Source organism: Cyanistes caeruleus, chromosome 5 (assembly GCF_971803275.1).
Source record: "Cyanistes caeruleus chromosome 5, bCyaCae1.hap1.1, whole genome shotgun sequence".
Taxonomy (NCBI): domain Eukaryota; kingdom Metazoa; phylum Chordata; class Aves; order Passeriformes; family Paridae; genus Cyanistes; species Cyanistes caeruleus.
Window position 1 is genome coordinate 81,148,115 of NC_141705.1, and position 23,368 is coordinate 81,171,482.

Below are 23,368 nucleotides of genomic sequence, written 5' to 3' on the forward strand. Positions count from 1 at the left end.
TCACTAGTCAAAAGGGATTATTTGCAACATAGGTTGTACAAAATGTAGGTGTCAAACTTGGAATAGTTTGAAGGTATTGGTGGAACAGTCCTGCCCACTGTGGTGAAGACTGGCTTTATTCTGGTTTAGGTGATGAAAATAACAGATGGACAAAGCAACACAACAGCAGGCCCATGTGGGACATGTCTGGCCTTGAAAATTTAATGAACTCTCATCTCTAATAGCAGGTGTAACATCAAATAATACTGTTTCATGGTGCCTGACTTCTCAGGCTTCCATGGTTGTTGTGGTGACTTTATTTTCCTTTTTTTTTTTCCTGTCTGGTGTCAGAATGGATACACCCCTCTGCATATCGCTGCCAAGAAAAACCAGATGCAGATAGCTACCACTCTGTTGAACTACGGGGCTGAGACCAACATTTTGACCAAGCAGGGAGTCACCCCACTTCATCTGGCCTCCCAGGAGGGTCACACTGACATGGTGACTTTGCTTTTGGAGAAGGGATCCAACATCCACGTGGCAACAAAGGTAATTGACAATTGGAAGGGAACTATTGTGGGTGGGTAAGATGCAACATTGGTGTCCGTGGGTGGGTTTAACAACCTGTACCAGAAACCTGAGAGATCCAGTCTGAAATAATTCAGTGCTCTCACCAGCAAAGGCTCTATTCCACATGTCTTTATCCTTCAGTGGTAAGTGAAGAAATTTACATTCTCTGGCAAATAAGAAAACAACCGCATTACCGGAGTAGAATAAGAAAAATTCTGTGGAAGACCTCTCCAAGTTTTTTTTAATGGTTCTGCATGACAGCTTTTTTACAGAAAACAAAGCCATAAAAAAAACCCCAAACCATTACTGTAAATCTTCATGGGTCACTGGGTTTATCCAGGCATGTATGCAAATCTTATTTATGCAGATGGAAAGCCTGCAGCTTTTGCTCTTGTAAGTTAGAAGAGAAGGCTCAGGTATTGCATTGCATGAAGTTAATAAATTCTGCTAATAGAAACAAGGTGATTTTCATTTCTTGTACAAAATTTGTTCCGTGCCTTGCTCACAGGAAAGCACTGCACGTGATCGCAGTGAGCTGTCAGTTAAAGGCTGCATCCTTTTCCCTGGCAAAAAAGAATGGGATCTATTTCTGGAGTTCATGTCTTCATCTGGCTCATGCCTGCAGTTGTCAAGGTTCCCCTTTCTGTCTGAGGAGTGGGAAGCACATTTTATTAATGGGATTCTCAGCTTCCCAAATGGCATTATCATAGAAAATCTTGAGCATTCATGCCTGAAAGTTTCCCTCTATGGTTACGGTGGCATAATTGTTTTGGAGCTGTTTGTCAGCTGGAACAGGAGTGACATCCACTCTACTTTGTTTAAAAACACCACCCATATTCAGGAGCTATAGTTAGGATCTGATCATGTTTTAAAGATGAGCAAGTGAGAAAGTCTAGATTTCTTTCCTTACATAAAGTAGGGTTTTATTCTTACTTTTATCTGTTTGTTTACTTACTTGTTATATTCCATCTCCAGGCTGGACTGACATCGTTGCACCTTGCAGCTCAAGAGGATAAAGTGAATGTAGCCGAAATCCTCACCAAACACGGTGCAAACCAGGATGCTCAGACAAAGGTAAATCATGGAGTGGCTGCTGTCTCCAGCATGCCAAAGGGTGCTACCTTGTCCAAGGAATGTTCCACTGAGCTTGCAGTTTTACTTCTTTGTTCTCCTCCTGTAGCTTGGTTATACACCTTTAATTGTGGCCTGTCACTATGGAAACATCAAAATGGTGAATTTTCTCCTCAAGCACGGAGCAAATGTCAATGCTAAAACAAAGGTAAAGAATTTTCCATTGCTTTGCTTTTGCTCTTTATTGGTAACCCAGCACTCCTCCGTGACATATGTGCTTTTTCCCTTGGGAATTCTAACCATGGCATGGGAGGTGTCTGCCTATGGTAGCTGTCATGGAATGCCCTCTGTCTGCTCCATCCCACAGTGTGGTGTTCAAGAAAGAAAAGCCAGATAACTCTGTGTGTATGAAAAATGATACAGACTATCGATTTAACTGATATTTCTTTTTCCTATTACTTGCAAACTAGCAAATGGAATTTTGTTCCTGACCTCATTTCCGCGTGGTTTACACCACTGTAATACCACTGTGCTGCCAAACTAGCAAGTAACAATTCAGACACTTTGAGGGTGATGCCAGGTTCTCTCCAATATGCTGGGAGAAGAGTGGGAAGGGTTGCTGCTGTTCAGTGTGTGGGTGGGATGACTCTGGGAGAGGAAGCAGCTGTGCTAAGGGAATGTGGTTTACTCAGGGAGAGTTTGGGGTTTTCTGAGGGGAATCTGTGCTGAAATCTGACCAGATACACTGAAACAGGCCTGACTACCTGTAGCCAAAGTCTGAACAAAGCTCCCTGACTTCAGCAGTTTCTCCAGGGATAAACTGGTGGGCACAACAGCTGGATGGGATGCGTTTTGTGGCAAGAGCTGTGTGTCTTCTGAGAATGCAAAGAGAGGTTCTGATGGCAGCAGCAGTGTGTGTTGCATCCCAGAAATCATCACATGACTGTTATCAGAAAGAGAATGCTAACTCAGGAGCTGTGGGGCTCCAGCCTGGTTAAAGCTGACTTGAGGCAATTACTGGCTATTGGCTTTAAGCTGCATATCTTGGGACCAACAGGAAGCAGCCCACTGATAGTATTTTTAAAATCCCATCAAAATCACTGGCTTGTATTCTGCTGGTCCCACTGGTCAGCTCCCTTGTCCCCAGCTGGGGCCTACTGGATGATTCATTTCTCAGAGTAGCATTATTTGTCACTGTGGTCACAGCTCAATGTGGTCAGAAAGAGCCAAGTAGATAAATAAAAGATTCTGGCCCATCCCTCGTGGGATTTGCCAGAATCAATGGGCAAAACTCAGGGATTCTGAAAGGACAGGCAACACTACTAGAAAAACAGCTGATGAGAATTAGTAAACCAGGCACTAGTGGGATCCAAACTACAGCTGCCAAGACGTTCAGCTGACGTATTTGGAGGCTAACTCAAGGGACAGACCAAGTTGTGTCTTCAGGATTAGGTCTCTTTTGTGTTTAAAGGGCCAGTGGGACAGATTATGATTCCATTCACCAAGGTATTTTAGTTATTTAGAATAGTTTCATTATAGTCAGCAAGTTTGTATAAGGAAGCAGCTCTCCAAAATCTCACACCTAGGGACCACTAAAAATACTGGCAATTTGTCAAGTGGTGCTGTGGACTCAGTTTAAAGAGTAAATCCTGAACTCAGGATGGTCATGGTAAAGAACAAAGAATCCCTGTTGCAGCTTGGGCTTTCATTAGAGAAAGCCTCCACGGTGCTTTGTGCAAAGAAGCACATGAATTCTATTCTTGAAGGACTGCACTTTTCAGGTAAAGGTAGTGAATCTACTTTCCACTAGAACCTGCAGTAAGCAGTAGTTCTTAGCAGTCCACGCACTCACACTGTCAGTGTAAGAGCCCTAACAGTTCTGACCTATCAATCAGTGTCTAATTAGCAGTGCAAAGCGTTGCTGGCACCTATTTGTTTGCAGCTCTGCGAGAACTCTCAGAGCACGTTTTCAGAGCCTGCCCCAGGCATTACATAAGGCTACAGTGAGATCAACCTGGGGTTTTCTTCCAATTTCTTCTCTGCCTGCTTGCAAAGCCAGTTGCAAATAATTTTGTAAATCAGTTGCCTGACTGGATTTACACAATACCATCTCAGATCAGCCAGCTTAAGCACGCTTTGGTTGTGTTTCTGTACTGTGTGACACAAGAGCAAGCCACTGGAGCGGATGAGTGTCTTGAACTAAGCGTGTTTATTAAGGTAGACACTGTGTACAAGTTTCTAAGTGTAATTACAGCTTGGTCCAGCCTTTTAGGGGCAAAGAGAAAGTAAAGTTGATTGACATTTGTAGTAGGTATTTGTTGTTAGCTTTTTAAAAAGCAAATAGGCTTTAATCACTGCTGTTAAAAATGATGTGTTTTTTAAATTAACTCGGGTATTTTCAAGGCAAATCTTGGGCCCTCTGTTGAAAACTAGGATGTGAGAGGACGAGGAATGTTCTCTGCCTCAGCTGTGATTCTGTGCCCTCAGAGTGCCCCTTTAACTTTGCTGTTCCACATTGTTCCTTCCTCTGATTTAGAAAATGGGGGAGAAATGTCTTTTCATAGATTTCTTTTATTGTGAGAGAAATTATTTTTGAATACGAATATTACCTTCCTTTATATTTTCATTTATCTGGGGAAGGAGAATTATTATTACCGAAGGAGAATTATTTTTGGGTCGATTTGTGTCATAATTTACGTTTGAAATATCTGAAAAGGAGCAGAAGGAAGCAAAGTGAAACGTCTGATCTGATGATGGGTTCTTGTTCTCTGTTTGCTTTTGCTGTCACCGCCGTGGACAACAGAATGGGTACACCCCTCTTCACCAGGCTGCTCAGCAAGGCCACACTCACATCATCAACGTCCTGCTGCAGCACGGGGCCAAGCCCAACGCCATCACCACGGTAAGTCTGGCGTGCCACTGGGAACTTGTTTCCCTGGGCAGCTCTTTGCTTTCCTTCCTTAGGGCTCAAGGGCATGCCGTTGTTTTGGTGAAAGTATTCCTCATACAGCTGGTTGTCATATGTGAAAATGTAATTTCCTCTGCTTTTCCGTATCCTCTTAAGGTAGTTCACTCTGACCTAACTGTGCACTAAGCTAAATGTGAGGTGGAGAAGCAGATTCCTGAGCTGCAGGATCAGGCTGGCCACAGCTGTCTGTGCCAAACTCATTCAGCTTCCCCTCGCCTCAACGCTTCTCTCTGGAATCTGATATCTCCAGAAGGAGTTTTCCATAAAAATCAAGAGCAGTTCAGAGTCTGAGTTTCTGGGTTTTTGGGGTTTTTTTTAAATTTAGACCCAAATTTCTGTCCCCCCACCCACTGGATAGGTTTCAGGTTCTTACTGTGTTCACCTCAGTGAACTCAGTGAAGTTAATACCTCCTCAAAGACCATCAATAGCTCCTGGCACAGCTCCTCCTCCGCAGTCAGCCGGCCAGGAACACGACTGTCCTATTTCATGTTGATGTTGTTGTTAGTCACCTCTAATTGGGTAATCATTAGAACACTGCCAGAGTATCCAAAACTCCTGCCATTCCCCAGAGTGGATCGGTTTTCCATATGCCTTTAGAGTGTGTGTGCTTAAATCAGCATTGGCACCATGTTTGGTCCTGGAACAATCAAGTGGAATAATCTTGTGTGAAAGTTATCCAAAATTCTAGTTTGTGCATTGGATCATCTAGAGAGACCACTGTAGTCAGTATCTGGGGCTGTAGGTACTGTTTGGGGTGTTCACCTGGGGGCCTCTTGACTTGGTTTCAGTCCTCACATTGGGGCTGTCATGCCCAGGTCTAACCCAAGTCCAAGCAGCCTTAGGGATGTGTCTTTGCTGCGCGTTGGGCCGCTTCTTCAGATACTTGAGCTGTCCTTGTCCACACAGAGCAACCTCTGTCTTGAGATAAGAGGGAATTTCAACCTGAGACGTCTGGCAGGGTGATGTGGGAGTGGTGTATGAGCAGCTCATGTGCAAGTGACAGTACCAGTCAAATTATTTGTGAATAATAATTCACAATTAATTAGGCTGTGAAGATGCTAATCTGTTCATGGTGCGCTGCTAATCCACAAACTCTGTGTTGCTTCAGGGTGGCTGACCTAGACTAATACAGAAGAGTTTAAATTATAAGATTAAGATTAATTAAGATAACTAAAGTTAAAGAAGCTGAAGAAGAGAGTGCCCTGATAAACCCTGCTCATGGTGTGGTGGGGTCACAAGAGAAACCATTTCTGTGCAAAGAGCAGTACAGTGACAGTCCACGATTCCTCAGGAGGCCAGCATGTTGTCCCTTGGTTCAGTGTGAAATAGCATGGAACAATTCTCTTTACAGAGAAGCATGGAGCACATCCCTTCCTCCCCTCCCTAATCTCAGTGACACTGGGACTGTGGACTGCCAGTGTTCCAGGACATGAAATAGGGATAAATAGGCCTAAACCCTTGCTAAATTATTTTAGTGTCCATTTGATGAATGACACGTCTCTATGTGTTATGAACATGCAAGCAAAGGTATTTAAATGGAACTATATCACTCACCCCCAAGCTTTTTGTGGTTTGCATTTGTTAAATCATTAGCTTTTGTGAACTGTTAATGGAAGTACTTTTTTGTTGTATGAAGGCAGAGGAGTACATGTGGACAGCACAGCCGTAATTTTGTACTCCCCAGATAAGGAACTGTAACTGGTAAAGGTGTAACAGTTTCAGCTGGGAGTGAAGCTGTGAAAAGTTAAAATACTTCTTATTTTTAGAGGAGTATTTCTGCAAAATAAACCCCAAACTGGTGCAGGCAGTATAGGGAAATGTGAGCCCTGAAGGGTTAAACCATACAGCGCTGTAGTATTTGGAATCGCTGGCAGATGTGTGTTGTGTTACCATGGCAATTGGGGCTATAGTCTTAAAGAAGTTACAAAGACAGAGTCAGATGTAACGGTAAAAAAGCCGTGATTTTCCTAGGCTGTGCCTTGTTTTGGATGGAAATGCTGGCTCATGCAGCGTGGAGAGTGATCTCATTGGTTCACATCACAATCCTCCCTCTCTCTCAGCGCGCTCTCCCCCTCTCTCTTCCCTTCAGAATGGTAACACAGCCTTAGCCATCGCCAGGCGCCTGGGATACATCTCCGTGGTCGATACGCTGAAGGTTGTAACGGAGGAGATCACCACCACCACAACTGTGAGTTGCACATGCATTCAGATGTGCCTCTTCTTTACTCAGGGTGTTGTCTTGCTGCTCTCCCCTCAGGCTCACCGTGCATCTCTTTCCTTTTCTGTTCTGTTTGGGGAGTTTTAGCTCCCCCCCCGCCCCTTCCCTTTCTGTTGCATTTTTGCTACAGTGCTTTGAGTGTATCTTAGGAGCATGTGGAAGTGTGTGCAAGGCAACAGGCTCCCCTGAGCTAGGGAACAAAATCTGTGTGCACACTGATGGAAAACAGCAATTCAAAGTAAATCTTGTGTCTAGACCCCGGTCTGAACTGCAAACCCAAACTTTGCAGAAGTTTGTGCCGTGTAGTTTAGATCCTGCCCTGTTTCTCTGTTTTTCTTTTCACCTCTCCTTTCCCATCTGGCCTTACATCTCCACACTTTTGGCACCTCCTGAGGCTCCTGAATCCTTGCAGCATCTCTACGTTTGGACTGCACCAGCCATGGCCCAGAGCCAGAGCTGAATGATGCTCACTGGATGGCTGTGAATCACATCCATCATCTTCTTACTTCAGTCACTTCCAGTTCAAACAGATCCTGCTTTTCCAAAATGCAGAGGAATCTTTCCTTGTGGGCTCAGTCCTCTCAGTGCTCCACACTCCTGGAGTCTGTATTTTGATATCAGGGCTGGTGAATGCTGTGTGCTGAACATCAGCAAGGTGGTACTGCAGCTTTAAGTCAGGAAAAGCTGATCTATTTGGGCACCCTAAGAGGAGAAGTTTTCCCCTCCTTGCACTTTTACCTCCCATCTACAACTGTCATAGCAGGTAGGAAGGGAGAACCTTAGGAAAAGTGCATAATTTAAGAAATTATATTTAATTAAAATCTTGGTTACCGCATTTATCTTGAAACACTGCTGTAAGGCCATGCTTTTTTATTTTGTTTCTTTATTTTTTTTTAAAATGCAAGATTACGGGTGTAGAAACCTCATCAGTTCTGGATGACATTTAAGAGCTTAGAGCTGTAAAATCTCTAGATTACTAAAAAGATGCCACTGCTCAGTCGTGGGGAGGATTATAAGAAGAGAAATCCAAAATCTCCTGTAAAGAAATAGGAAAATAATTTTGATTTTGTTGCATGCTGACAGCAAATCCCACTCGATATCAACCAAGGAAGATGCAATGGTGAAAGAACCGAGGAACATGGCATAAGGTTACAAATAGAATTAGTCATAATTTATTAATGAACTGCAAAGATCAGGCTGAGTCAGGTTTGGAGAAGGAATTTTGACATAATTCCAGAAGACTCCTGATAAAGTCTTTGTGTCTCTGTTACTACTTCATGTTTTTGTTTAATCATATAGCACATCACACATGTACGTACACAAACACATATGTGTAAAAACCAGAAGTTTAGGAAAATAGAAAAAATTACTTATAACTAAATAAATTCTATAAAAATAGAAAACAAGGAAAATTATTTGGAGAAACTTTAGTTCTTATATTTTCAAGCTTCAGAGGACACTTGAAGTGTTAGATCTCTGAAATAAAGAATCACACTACAAAAAGACACATGTGAGTTATTTACTTTGAAAAAATATTTCTTTAAACATTGAGGACGAATGTTTTTCCTACCAGACACCTGATGCCTGGGGTTTAGGACTGAGTCAAGTACTGAAAACTTCCTTGTAGAGTTGACCTTTAGGGCAGATTGCAGAGAAATCTGAAATCTTGATCTGTGTCTGCATACTTTAAAAGTCAGGTGGGAGCCCTCGATAAACTCATCAGATTCTCCAGCTATGAGTTCATCTAAGCCTTGTACCTCAGGGATCATGGAGTGGTGGTGTTCGTTGGGGGGGATGTTGATTAAAACATAATTTAGAACAATTCCTGTGAAGGAGGGCTAAGTAGCAGGTGCTCCCTGTGGTCAGGTTCTCCAGATGGCGAGGCTGGTGCTGCCAGACCTGAGCCCTGAGAGAAGGTGCTGTCACCATAGCTACCTCATTCCCTGAGGCTGGGCTGAGCACTGCACCCAGGACATGATTGATATGCAAGTCACTGCCACTCGAGGTGAGGGAAAGATCCAAAGCCTTTCTTCGCTCTAACTTGGAACAAATCTTCCTCTTACTTGTGTTTTTAGTGGAGCCACATGAATATATAGCAACAGAGGGAGTAAAGTGCACTTTTTTTACTGACAAACTAGGGAGCAGTAGGAAATGAGGATAAACTGGACTTTAAGAGGTTTGCTATGCAATTAAGTTTGGGGGGATTTATACAAACAAGCTGTGGATGGATGAACAGATGAGGAGCTTTCAGGCTGTTTGCAGCATGCTGCTGTAAGTCATTGCTGAAAGCACATGTGGGTTTACGTACCTGAATTATAGATTGGAATTATTCTATGCCAGCCAATGAAATTCTGGCCTTTCAATTGAAGGCTCAAATACAGAGGCCTTAGTTAAACTCCGTGATGGAATTCTCAGTGGCACTAAACCTAAGGAGTTTGAGAAATACACACTGAGCAATTTTCCACATGGACGATTCATGGGGCTAGATACGGATTTTAAATTTTGAGAGTGTTTGATGTGCCTGTCAATTTAAAAAAAACTCATATCACACTGGATGCTCCTTTAAAAACATTAATTACCAACAGAAGTTGTTTGGATTAGAATTAATGCAGAATCACTTAATGATTCTTGCCAAGGTCAGTGTTCCAAAGATGGCACTGAAGATTTTTTGTTCTGTAATGTGCATGTGCGCACACACTCTTGTGAATCTCTTCTCCAAGCTTTGTTTCAATTGTTCAGTTCTGAAGTAATTTTTTTCTTACTGATGGGGGAAAGCCAGGAAGTCAATCAAATATCCTTGCTTCCCTGTAAATAGATAATTATGTCTGCCAGTCTTAGAGACCAGACTATATAGGGGCCTGTAAAAACCTAAGTAATGCATAGATGGATGTAGCAGTCCATAAACCTTGGTTGCCTGGAAATAGATATTATCTTAAAGAATATAAGTGATAGAAAAGTGGACAGTGATCGTCTCTACCTGCAGCTTGTGCTTTAACTTAGCTGATTGCTCAGCTTCTTTGTCTCTTCAACACCAGAGTTAACAAAGTCAGTGCCACCTGAATGATAGCACCTCCCCATATGTCATAGCTGGCCTTGTCACCCCACTGCTGCCTGACATTTCTATCCCAGGAAAGCCATGGGAATACAGGGGAAAAGTCAGTGCTGGTGGTGGGGACATTTGGTGAATATAAACTAATTTGCAGCCCTGAGCATGTGTTCTGCTGCAACAGAAATAATTAGTTGTTTTTACTCATGGGGAAGAGTGAATTTAGGAGCCTAATTGGGATTGCTAGTTGAGGCAAAGGGCATTGTTCTTTCCCTGTACCTCAGGAGGGTAAACTGGAACTGCTGTCAGAGTTAAATAGATTTCAGAAATGTAGAGCAGACTTGAAAAACTAATTTCCAAAGTAATTACATGGTTGGTAACTTAATTATTTATGAAAGTACAGTATTTTACAATAAGCAAGAATGCTGGCTTTGTTTGTTTGTTAGAAACAGAGAAGCACATAACAGGACCAGGAAATAACTAGTAAGTTTTGTGCAACAAAAGCTGCTATTAACTTCACTGCTTGATATCAGTGGGCATTTTCCCAAAGGAATATTGCATAAGGGGCTGAGGGTTTGGCTGATTTAATTATCCCTCCCATGAAACGCTTTCACTCCTTTGCACGTAACGTTAAGGCGTGCATGGGATAGAGGGGATCTGCGGCAGGGAGTGAGCGCTGCCTCAGAGGGGCTTTCTCAGGGGAGACACGCGGCCTCCTGGCACTGCTCTCCATGCCAGAGGGGCACCTGTGCTCCCACACATCCTTAAGGGCCCCTGCCCTCAGCAGCTCCCCAGCTCGGCTGGGAGCAGCCACGGAAATTGGTGCTCGTTGGTTGTGACCGAGGCACTTGTGATCACCGCTCCTTCTGAAGCCCTTGGCGTTTCGTCCCCTGTATTGTAACCCGCTGAAGAGTTCCCTGCAGGCAACTTTTTCATATCTTACGCTTCCTGCAGTTCCTCTGCGTTATGTTCTTCATCTCCTTCTCCAGTCTGAATCTGGATGCTAAAAAGATGTCCTCACTCTTGATTCAGCACCCCTGGACATCTTCTGTTTCCTCCCAGAATTCATTTATGAAGATGAAATTGCATTTAAAAAAAAAACAACAAACATCCAGTATTTTTGTGCTCTGTGCTCTCATGTTTAACCAGAATCCTCCCACTATTCCTCAGTCCATACTTGCCTTGACTCACAATATTTTGAGCTTTTAGATGCACAAGATGTTTCAGAATCTTCAAACAACTCTTTTTTTTTTCTTCTCTGATGTGTATGTGCCTAGGAGGAATATACATGATTTATGAAAAGGATATAATTAATATTCACTGTAGTCACCTTTTTCTGGAGAGGGGGGAGAAACGTTTCAAGTGATCTGTGTAAATCCTTCACATCTTCTTTTAGTTTAGGAATTTCACATCATTCATAACTTCATTTCCAAATGCTTTACAATTTAATAATTTCCATATGCCCCATACAACTATCTGAAGCTCTTCTGTAGACATTACCTAATTCATTTTAAAATCATCTTGGAAACATCCAGCTCAATTGTTCTACATGCACCATTATAAATAGATTTCATTTCTCTGACCAGCTCATTATCTTACGTTTCTGTACTTCTCTGCCAGAAGAAATGTTACCTTATGCAGCACTGAGAATAGGAGCTTCTGGGCTGAAGATGAAAAGGAGAGTTAGAGGAAGGGTAAACACTTCATGAAAAGCCTCAGCACATCTCGCTGCTGTCTGTTGAAAACACCCTGCTGTAAACTTTGCTCTCTGACTGATGATTCTGTCTTTGCAGACTGTAACAGAGAAGCACAAGCTAAATGTTCCTGAGACAATGACTGAGGTTCTGGATGTGTCAGATGAAGAAGGTGAGTGACTTTGCTAAATTCCTCTTCCATATCACCTATGTAACCTGTTATATAGGCTGAAAAAAGCTGCTCGAGTACACTGACATCCTCATTTTGCTGTGCTTGTAATGAAATTCTTGTTTTGTTTTTTTTTTTTTTAATGGTGTAATCATTATGGTATTTATATACAGATGCCAAAATTTGAAAGAAAGCAAAATCCTGGACCCCTGTGCCTTTTCCAGAAAAAACTGATCGGAACCAAATTGGCAAATGAGACCATTTCCTAAATCCAGTCCTTAAAATTTCACTGTAGAGCTGTCCCAAAGTTGGCTTTGACCCCTCCATAAAGAGCAATCTGAGCAGTACATTTTTTGGATCCGTGCCACCTGTATCAGATACAAACATCCAGGAATTTCGCCTAATTGGAAACATTTGTGTCAGAAGATGCATTAGGTGGAGGGTGCGGAGAGCATTCCCCTGAGGGAGCTTTTGGCGCAGGGAGGCTCAAGGATGCACATGGTGTGATATAAAGTAACAACACGCTGATAGGTTTGGCGCTTGGGTTTCAGAGGCACACAGAGACAGGAGATGTGTTGCACCACGTAGCTACATCCCAAGGAAATTTCAGTGACCTTCTGGGAGAAGTGATAACGTATCACGCTTCTACACAGCTCAGAATTGCAGAAATGGCCTAAACCCATCCTTTCCTAAGAGTTCAGAAGTGACTGAGAAATTTTAGTCACAGCAATATTAATAAACACATTTGGAAGGATTTTCTCTTTTCCTTTTTACGCTTGGCAGTGTTAATATTACAATATCCTATGTGTACCATTTTATGGTGGTTGTTATTATTTCATGCAAATAATTTGTGGAGTGAGTAGTTTCCAGAAAGTCCTGGGAATTTAGAAACTCAAGTTACAGGGTTGGTATTTCTCTTTTACAAAGAACACAGATGCACTTGTGGTTCTAAATGGTGCACAGAGTTAATGGCATTCATTAATTACAAGTGCTTCTATTGCTTTTAGCAATGGGATTTATGCTGATAAATGAGTTATACTCTTGAGAAAATATGATGCTTAGGCTCCAGACACAACTTTTTATTTTAAAATGCAAAAGCAAACAAGTGTGATTCAAAATCAATTATCTACTGCTGCATCATGACCAGTGAAATTATTTTGCTGCTTTGTCTCTGATTAAGAAACATTCAACTGCTTGTGTAATTATTAAGTTGAATTGCCTTTAAATTGCTCATTGCCTTATGTTCACCTTGTTTAGTTTTCTCCTCATCTACAGTTGAATCATCTTTAAATCCACAAAGCCTAGTATGTCTTCCTGCTTCTACAGGATTAATCCAGGGTGTTCCTTTTTCTCCAACCAATTTGTGTGTTGTACAGCCTTTAAACACTCTGATGAGGAACCCTTCAGTGATGGGGAGGCATATAGTGGCACGGGTGCTGTTAGCAGGAGTTCGTGGAGTAAGACCCACAGACTTTCTCTTTTTGTTTAACTATGACTGACTGGTTTATTGTTTTGTGTTGCAACAACACATGTTTGTATAATTTGGGTACCTAACACTGCTCCTCTCTGTTACTTTTGAAGTGTGGCTGAGTGTGTGTTTCCTGAAAGGTGGGAGGAGGAAGGGAAGCCAGAAAATCTCAGATTTATTACCTATATCTTGAGCGTGTTGGCAGAACTTGAAGGGGCTGCCCCGCATGACTAATGCTCTCCTGTGCTTTGAATTAACATTCGCTGCAAGAACTCCTAATGTGGATGGCTCTTGTCACAGAAATTTAAAATAGCTGGGGACAGGAAGGCTGCAGAACTTGTTGACTAGAGAGAGGATGAACCTTTTAGTGCTGGTGTAGCTTCACGAGAGGCTAGCAGTAAAGTTTCTGTGACGCTGTGTTCCTTCAAGTGACGCGATGTGTCCTGAAATAAATCGATGTGCTGCTGCAAACCTGCCAGCTGTATTTATAGAATTGTTAAGTTGAACACAAAAGTACTTGAGCAAAGTATTTCAGGTCCTGTTGTGTAGCATGTTCATCACTGATGATAAGTATTTTGCATTTTGCTTGGAAGATAGTTATATTGCACAGTTGCTGTCATGTTGTCAATATATCATTGCATCCCTAAAACAACGTTAACATCCAGTCTTAGCTGTATAAAATAAAAGACAAAGATCTACCAGATAGCTCTTCATGGTATGGAATATCCTGCTATTTTATAAACTAAAAAGGTCCTGATATTTTATATTTATAAAATAGGTGTAGCCAATTTTAAAATATCTTGAATGGACCAAAAGTCACTTTAATTCTTCGACTTTCTTGCAGCATTTTTGTGTTTAACCACCGGATTATTATTCAGAATTCTTTACTTTTTATGCTACCTGCAGAACCAAATCTTCCTTTTGTACAGAATCAAATCATTTATTTGAAATGGTGTTTAATCCTGGTTCATGGGGATTTCACTGCAGACTCCCACAGGCAGAGCTGTTAAGAGATGTGGTTTGTGCAACGTGTACCCCTGCCAACAGAAACGCTTGGTGTGGATGAAGTCGCACTAAAAACCCTGTACATTTTCATCCTTGTGTCTGCCTTGGCTGTATTGCTGCCAAGTTCAGTTGCTTTAAGGCTGTCACCACAAAACAAGCATTTTGCACCTGAGGGATCTGTAGAACTTTACTGCAAAGCGTGTTGTGAAATGTATTTTAGTGATGTCTACAGAATTAGTGAAGTTAAGCACAAGCAAATATTCTTGTTAGGGCTGAGTCTGTGTAGACACACAGGAAAATGTAGAAAAGGCAGGAGCCTGGTTTCTTTCTTATTTTCCCATATAGTAAAATGCTCCTCTGTATTCATTCCATGCCTCATTTTTGTGAGGAAGAGCTGCACAAACCAACAGTGGTTTATCTTTGAGACTCCCGTGGGAGATAGTACAATAAGGGTAGTGCTATGGAAAGGGAATACAACTGGTAAAACAGGATGTTCAAGAGCTCTCATTGGTTTCTTTTTGAGCTTCCTCATTGCCAGTTAATTTTCAAAAGTTGTAGTTCCACTGTCTGCTTGAGACCAAGTTCTGGCTGCTGCAGAAGTTGTCAAGCTCCGACTGTGCTGCCCCACATCCTCCATTCTGGCAGCACGAGCATTTCACCGTGTGGTGACCCAGCCCAGAGAACCCATCTGTCTGAAAATGCATCTCTTCCTTAGTCCTGATGAGTTATTTTCCAGCCAGACAACTTTTGCAGGCAGGAGAGAATGGAAAGGCTGAAGTAGAGGATGAAAACACCACTGTCAGGAGCAGCATGGCCTGCGATGGCAACCAGGAAAGTTGACTCACACCAAACTGTAATTAGTGCTGACCCTGCAATCGCAGGCAAGGGATGGAGGAAGGTTGTCATGTGCCAAGAGTTCACGGACACTCTGAGCTACTGCCTTGTAGTGACCTTGGATTCCAGGAAGCAGTTCACAGCTGATCCTATATCTGGCTGCACCAGATCTCTGATGAGAAAGAAAAACCCCCACCGTGCTGAAATACAGCAATGAATTTCCTGAGTGCCCCCCGCCACACGTGGCCTTGGAGTAGCTAATGCTGCTGCATATGAGAGAGAAATGAGCAGCTAAGTCTGGGCAGAATCCACTGCTGTTGTACGTGCACATAATTCCTCTGAAGAAGCACCTGAATTTGTGGGAAAACATAATTTCCTTAATTAAAACTGGGAATTAAAGTTGCAGCCAGGAATTTTTCTTGATAGACTTATGTTGCTGTTACTGCACATTAGAGCAGAGTAAATTCAGAACAGCACCGCTGAGTTAATTCACCCTCTAAATAAAGCACTTTGTGTTCAGTAGTCTAAAAAGTAGCCACAAGATGCTGATTTACAGAATTAAAGCTTCGGTGGCTTAGGGCTAGTTCAAGGGCAACTTCCTAAATACCACAGTAACCACCTGTCAAGTACTGGAATTCTTTTTGCAATGGGTAAATATGCAAGAAAACAAAATCAAGGTGTTACTCTTTCCCCAGAGGTCCTTGGGAGTTGAAGTACACTTCTTTTTTTGAGATCACCTCCTGCCACTCTGTGAGTGCTGCCCTGAGCTCCCAATAGCTGACAAGATCATTCATTTTAAGTCATCTATCAACATCTGAAACCACACGTGAAACCCCACATTCCTGGCTGGCTAAAAATAAACAAAGTTACTGCATTAGCCAAGCTATAATCCAGGGAAGCTGCTAGTGTGGGCCACTAAATTGAGGATTGACTTGGGGAAGTGAAAGCGTCCAAAGAGAAGCTCTGCAGTTACAGAATATTCCATAACAAATTTTAATTCCATAAAAATTGTTATTGCCATAGTTATCCTTTCTCCATCTCAGTGCTTCTGTGGTGAGCTTTAGACTTACCTGCATGCTGCAGAGAAAACAATAATTTTGGCAAACTCATAGCTGTATGTGGCTTTAAAAATGTCTATTAGAAGCAATTTCTGGCAGGTTGACACAGTCTCCATTCCTTTATTATTTTATTTTAAAGTTTTCTCTATATTTTCTCTATGTTTTGTGAGAAACAACTCCAGAGCAATTCTCGTACAGCAGTTGGATTTTGCAAATGGATAGATGGCCACTGCAAACCATGGAGCATCAATGTCAAGGGTTACATTTGTCCCAGAGTAGTTAGTAAGTGGTGGAAATGCTCCTGGCACTAATTTGATGGGGAATGAGATGGCAGACGGATTGTTTCTGGCACGGTGAGAAAGGGCAGTTCCCGTATCGCCGCAAAGCAGCCATCTGGTGAGATCTGCCCTGTCAGGAAGCCCTTGGTCAGCCGAACATGCAGTCATTTTGAGTTCAAGCCCTGTTTCTTCTCCCAATATGCTAGGAGGCACTGCGTGTTCATCTCGGGGAGGGAAGATGGGAGGGCACAGGGGCTGGGGGGAGCTCCCTCAGCCCTCGCCTGCTGCTGCGAGAGATCCGTGCGTGGTCTGGTTACTGTTTGCAGATGTCCCATCACATCAAACGCTGCGGCTTAGCCCCGCTATTGACAGCTCTCAGATGAGAGGCCAAAGCTGAAATCAGAGCAGACTTTGGATTTGTTGTTTTTGTTTTTTTTTTTTTAAAAAGGTTGTGGGTGTGATGGAAGCGGTAAAGATTTTGCCTTTGTTTCTATTATAAATGGAATGTCTGGCATGATTATAATTATCTAGTTTATTTGAAATATAACTTGAAATTCCTTTTACTGTTTGATTAACAGCGTTGCCTTAATATCTTCCAAGTTTTCACTAAGCCCTGTGCTTTTTAATGTGACATTCCCAGGAAACAGGAGGCATCATCTGTCAGAAGACAGGAAACGTTAAATGATTAAATACATTTTATTGTTTTCTGTGAAACTGTGCCCAGTTTCTCCCTCTTAATGTGGGCAGATGGAATTTTCAAGAGTTTTTGTTGTTACACTGAAAAGATTCGAGACTCATTTTTACATATAATATTTGTCTGTGCATAAAAATCTTAACACTCCCTCCCCAAAGTTTACTCAGTTTTAGATGAGAAATAATTAAATTATTTGTTTCTTAGCTGAAATGTCAAGCTAGAAAAAAAATAGCTTGATTTGCTCTGTGAAAACAAGTATCAAGATGAGCTTCAGAAAAGCCTAGAATTTGAGAAGGCTTGAAGCTCTTGGTGGCCTGGGGTCATGTTGTGTGCCTCTGTGGGACACACCAAGCCTCTGGCAGCCTCACACTGCAGTGATTTACCAGCGGGAAAAGGACTGAAGTATCCAGGCAGAGACTGTGGAGAGGAAGTGTCTTGCAAGTGGGAATGAAAAGAAACATCTACACGTTGTTTGGCAGTGAAATCTGTTTTGTTAGTCTGCTGGGGAAAAGCAAACTGTGACTTCATATAGACAGAATTTCCTGGGGAGAAGAATTCCGGACCTAAAAAAAAGGATTCAATTTCATTATTCAGAGTGTATGCACAAAGGTTACTGTGTCAGATAGCAAATGATCATTTAGGCTGGGATTCATTACGAATTATGATCATTCCCATCTATGTAAGTGAGCTTATATCCAGTTTATGGATGTTGCCACCTTCTAGAAATACAAATTTTGTTGCTGATCACAGAAAGATGTTGGAATACGGGTGACAGAGCCTGGTATGATATGGAGCTGGGATAGCAGAGGGTTTAAATTAGCCTTTGCAACAATAAGGCATAAGGCCACAGAAAACATGTTTTCATCTGAAAACATGTAGATTACAGTCAAATATGTGGTGGTATTTAACCATAAATTGTCAGGCTGGGATACAGCATAGCTGTGTCCAGGAAGCTAAGATGGATTAAAGAACACGCTTTAGAGCATAGCAAGAGATGTGCTCCTTGCCAGTGTGTGTAACAGCAAAACACATTTGAAATCTAATCGATTAATAGCCTTGATTTTCCTTTTGTTTTTCAAAATATCTTGCTTGGCGTGCCAGTTCGATTAAATACGTTAATTGCTTGTGGTTTGCAGTGTTTCCTGAGTGGAAATTGCCTTCCTGTTCATTGTGCCATCCAGCTGTTAGATCTCGAGGTGCCAATGGAATGAAACTCGTGTGTGCACTTACCCTTGGTGTGGTTGATTTGCAGGTGATGACACGATGACAGGAGATGGAGGGGAGTACCTTAGGCCAGAAGACCTGCGGGAGCTGGGAGATGACTCTTTGCCGAGCAGCCAGTTCTTGGATGGAATGAACTACCTGAGGTACAGCTTGGAAGGAGGACGCTCGGACAGGTATTTGCCCAGATCCGTAACTTTGCTCATGACAGCTCTGCACTGGTTTTGCTGTAAGTGTGAAATCCCTGTGCAGGGTCTCTCTGCTTGGCGTGCACTGGTCAGCGTTGGTGTACTCGGTGTGGCAGCGTGGCAGTCACCCCTTGGCAGGATGAAGGTGTGGGCACCCTCATCTCCTGCTGCCATGGGTCAGGGGATGGGTGGACAGGCTTTGAGCATCAGGTGAGCTGACTTTTTGGAGTGGTTTGCTGGCTCAAGATATCAGGAGAGGAGCAGTGGACTGGCAGTGAGTGTCTGCAAGCACATCCACTCTATCTGGTTCCTCATGGTTGAATTAGCAGGGAAGAATAATTGTTCTGCTGACACAACAACAACAACAACAGTAATAATAATATAGAAATATTAGTGTGTTCAGTCCAGACAACATACTAATTTCCTTATATCCAACAAGTTGAACTTAAGCTTAGATGTCTTTGTGGAATAATAATGCCTGCAGCTTTGATTAAATTTCATTTATTTATTTATTTATTTATTTATTTATTTGGAGGTTTTTGGGGTTTTTTTTCAGAGTGTCATTAAAGTGTACAAAAAATATGGAGCTCCCTTGCCAAAAGGAAAGCCTTCATGAGTGTAGGCTCAAGTTGGCAGGTTAACCCTCACAATTCTATCTCAGAACAGCCACCCAGGCATGCCTGGGTGTAATCAGCACTGTCTCCAGACTCACTGTCTTTAGAACTGGGGGACACTAAAGGGAATAAAAGAAAAAAAGTTGAAATCTTGGCAACAGAATTTTGAGGCTACCTCCTTTTTCCAGTTTTGGTTGTTATTCTGGCAGCATTTCTGAAGCTCAGTGGAATCAGTAGGATCCGTTCTGTTTACTTGAGTAGGCTGGGAATTGCTTCTGGAACAAAAGATGTCAGGAAACAGTTTGGTTTGCCTCACAGCATGTGTAAATCCCATCATTCAGGTCCTGCAAGCCTGGAGTCTCTGCTGGTTTTTAGACAGTGAGTACACTGAAAACAAAGTGACTGTGTGGCTTTTTAACTCTCTGAGGAACTTCTTGAACTACATCAGAATGCCTAAAATCAAAACCTTTTGTTCTTTTCAAAGGTAACAAAGTTTGGGAGATTTTAGGTTTTAAGATGAATAGAAATATAGAAATGATTGTGCAGGCCAGTTAAGCCAGTTTAAGTTGAGCTCCCATTTAGAATATTTTAGCTTTTAAATCTTGTCAGTAAATTTCAGTAGATTGTCACTGACATGTCTCTGATATGGTTTATTTTGTATGAAAATTATTTCAAATCCTGTATCAAGCAAAATTATACTGAAATGTAGCAAAATTCTAAAGGGAGAAATAATGGAAGAAGGACTTCTTTCTAACTCCATGGTCTCATTTTATCACCTTCAGGTTACTGATTTTAAGAATTTTTCAAAGACTGCTTCAGTTGTTTTCCATTTCCTTTTAATGTGGTTTTCATTGCATTACAATGACTTTGTTTTTTCAGGAAATTCAGTAAAGCAAGATAGTATTAGTAGTCTGGACTCATGTAATCTTATGCATTAAACAATTTGATTTAAAAACATATATTTTTCATTTGTAACCATCTTCCCTATTCATTTTATTTTCTCTTTCCTTCATTTTTCTTTTCCATATGCTTTCATTAGCATCATGCCCAGGTAGGTACAACACAGCATGAACACCTCTTGTTTCTATCTCCTCCTCTGGCACCTGTCTCTGTTCATCCACTTTGGAGGCCTGCTGTGTGCAGAAAGTTGAGTTGGAGAACCAAAGGAAAGATGCTGCTCTTGAGAAACATTTTCACAGTTGATTTAGACAGTTTTCAGTGACCTCAGGGTTTTTCCTCAGCTCCTGAAAGAACATATGTAAATGTACACTAATATATAAACAAGAGATATGTTCAGCTGGACTAGAGCTCGTTAGGTTTAGGCTGGGAAGTGACTGTGCACTGCAAGTCCTTCAGTCAAGCAGATTAGGAACTGAGCATGGGGATGCTGATCCTACTGTTTGGATACCAACAGGGTCCTGTTCTGGGTTAGAGGTGGTGAAATGTGCCTGTGCACGCAGGCAAGGTGCACTCTTAGGTTCAGGAGCTTTGCAGCATTCCTGGGTTCCACAGCTCTGTCTCTGGGGCTGGGTGCTGTCGGTCCCCCAGCCCTTCAGACTTCAGATTTATCAACCACGTTTGAGAAGAGTCTGCATTCAGGTGATGGTCTTGTGTCTGATTTAGGTAGGTTTCTTTACATTTAGTAGAATTCCTGAATGCTTATGACAATGATTAACATTAAATCCCGTGTTCAGTCTGTAAGGGGACTGTCATTTCAATCAGTAACTTTATTCCTAAGTCTGAGCAGCACAGACCTTTTAAATGCTGGTTTGCTCTTTGTTGAGCTGGTCCAATGCACAGATGGAGCGGTGCCATCTGAGCAGTACTTTTGAAATGGAGCCTAGCAGGGAATTTAAACCTGTAACTACCCACAGACCTCAGTCTTTTCTGTCTGCAGATAAAGCCCACTCCCTGATGTATTTGTTAGAGCTTGTGTACAGGTTCTACACAGTGACTAGCACTGGGCTACTGGTAGTGGTGGCAGTAGCGTTGGGGATGGACAGAATCACCCTAGAGATAACCAGCCAAATGCAGTTCAGACTTCCCTTCGTTCGGTATCTATCCAGCCCGTGGTGTTATCTCAATAGCAGAACCTACAGCTTGGATGGTGACTCACGAGCGTTGCATGGCTCAGCACAACGGTTCTGGAAGTGTCAAACACGGAAATGAGCACAGGATAATGATGGCAAATGGGGTCTGCTACTGAGGCTTGTTCCTTAACCAAATTAAAAAATTGTTTGGTTTTGGTTTGCTTTTTTCTCAAGGCTTTCTGGAGGCTGACAGTTGTCTAATGCCTGTCTGTGCTTCCAGTTTTGTACCATCCACCTGGGATGCTGAACAGGCCATTGGTATAAGCTAATGATCAACAGCACTCATTATTCTTCAATGTCTTATATTTCTAATAAAAATAAGATAACCATTTCTCCTAGAAATGGATCCAAAAAACACGGAGTGAATGTAACTATTGTTTAAAATGGTCGTGATTCAGATGATATTTGATATGCACTTAAAGCATTTGAAACTCACGTCTGTAATGAACCCATGACTTCTATTGCTAACTGCTGAAAATGAATTATCCCTTAAAACTCTGTGGATCTGGATAAATGGCCTATTGTTCTGATCCAGCATGTTAGTCATTATGAGCACTACTCACGGATGTGTAAGCCAGGAACACGGAACTGCTCCCTTCAGTTAGAGGTGCGATATTCCTCAAGGTCTACATCAACATCACAGAGTACACGCACAACAACTGAAGGTGGATGATCTGGTTTTAAAAATCATTGTTGTCTTACTGCAGCTAGTGAATATTAAAAGGACAAAACTCGTGCTGTTTGGTAGCAGAAGCCCCATTTACCTCAACATGTCCAACTGTGGTGTTTTATTTGTCTATTTGTTCTGCTTTTTGCTGGTGGATACCGCAGCTACATTCTAAGCCAGTGCTTGGAAGCAGCCTGTTTACTGCCTTGCACCTCTCATTGCTACAGCAACCAGTGTTGTGCAGAGCTGTGTGTACTTGCAGCGAGATGAGTGCTCACACCGGGGCTGGCTCCCTGCAGATGCTGTTGGGGTTCGGGGGAAGGTTCTGTTTTACACAGGAGCTTGCGGCTGGCCACACTTCGCCTTTCCGTGTGTACCTTCCAGGGGACAATGTCAGGCCTACTGGTTTACAGTTTAAGGGGAGAGGGTAGGTTCTAACAAAGCTTCTGAAAGAGTCATTCCAGCTTTTCTTCAGGTGGTAGCATCCCGGTTTTCCATAGTGGTTTGCTTGTGTGATGCAGCAGAGGAGTTCTCCAAAGAGCCTTAACAGAAGTGAATGCTCTTTGTTGTAAGGAAACCATTTTGCCACAAAGCCAAATCTCAAGTATTTGTGAGTTTAAAATAAACTGTCATTTAGATTAATCTCTAGGTTCTGCCTTTGGAAGCAAATAGTTTAGTGCACAGGCTTTGTGGCCCGTGGTCAGACCGGTGGCACAACACAGGCGTGTAAAGCTGTGTTTCCCCTGACTGCGCTCTGCTGCCCCTGGAAGCTGCATGGTGTTGCTAATAGCACGCTTTTCTCATTCTCCCACTCGATCTGTCATGACACCTTTGCAACATCCTGTGTGCTGCTGATGCATTGCTCTGGCATCCTACCAACCTCCCAGCCTGCGGTCCTTCAGTTCCGACAGGTCCCACACGCTGAGCCACGCCTCTTACCTGCGTGACAGCGCCATGATCGACGACACCGTGGTCATCCCCAGCCAGCAGGTGAGCTAACCTCTCAAAGCCCCTTCTTGGCTGCAGACATCAGGAGACAGGGAAAGGTTGCTCTGCAAATTGTTCTGGTGAGACTGTGTGGTGTGTGCTGCTTGGTGTGTTTGAGTACAAATCTCTCTATTTTCTAGGCATATTTAATGGCATGCTGTGCCTGTGCAGTGTTGAACTCGGTTCCAAAACAAATGGAATATAGCACGGGGACTGTTTTCTGGATGTTCTTCATTTTAACTGATATTTGAATGTTGCTAATAGATACACATTCAGGGGATGTAATGAACTCATAGCCATTGTCCTAAAAGATACTGTCTTGAAATGTGCTTGTAGATAAAAGAAAAGAGATTTAGGAAATGCCTTCTTAGTTAAATCACAGGATTCATTTCACTGAGACCACTAATGTAGGATTACTTTAGGGAAATACAAAATTCTACAATAAGGATTTCTGTTATCTTAATGCTATTAGTAGTCTGTTGTTTTAAAAGAAAATGTTTAAATGCTTTAGGCACTACTATGCAAAATACATATTATTTTTTTTTGTC

General features: G+C 42.3%; 1 protein-coding gene across 37 annotated transcripts in view; it reads left to right on the forward strand.

The window, feature by feature from the left end:
* Positions 1-23,368, forward strand: part of ANK2 (ankyrin 2) — a 273,471-nt gene that overhangs the window by 203,922 nt on the left and 46,181 nt on the right. For 25 of the 37 annotated variants that reach the window (XM_086890733.1, XM_086890725.1, XM_086890736.1 and 22 more), the window contains 8 exons: positions 331-528; positions 1,525-1,623; positions 1,730-1,828; positions 4,424-4,522; positions 6,679-6,777; positions 11,647-11,719; positions 18,306-18,450; positions 22,721-22,823. In XM_086890733.1, the coding sequence (XP_086746859.1) occupies positions 331-528; positions 1,525-1,623; positions 1,730-1,828; positions 4,424-4,522; positions 6,679-6,777; positions 11,647-11,719; positions 18,306-18,450; positions 22,721-22,823 (915 nt within the window). Of the gene's footprint in view, positions 1-330; positions 529-1,524; positions 1,624-1,729; positions 1,829-4,423; positions 4,523-6,678; positions 6,778-11,646; positions 11,720-13,096; positions 13,174-18,305; positions 18,451-20,115; positions 20,128-22,720; positions 22,824-23,368 lie in introns of those variants that run through there. The other 12 variants (XM_086890711.1, XM_086890721.1, XM_086890702.1 and 9 more) reach the window with 4 other exon arrangements.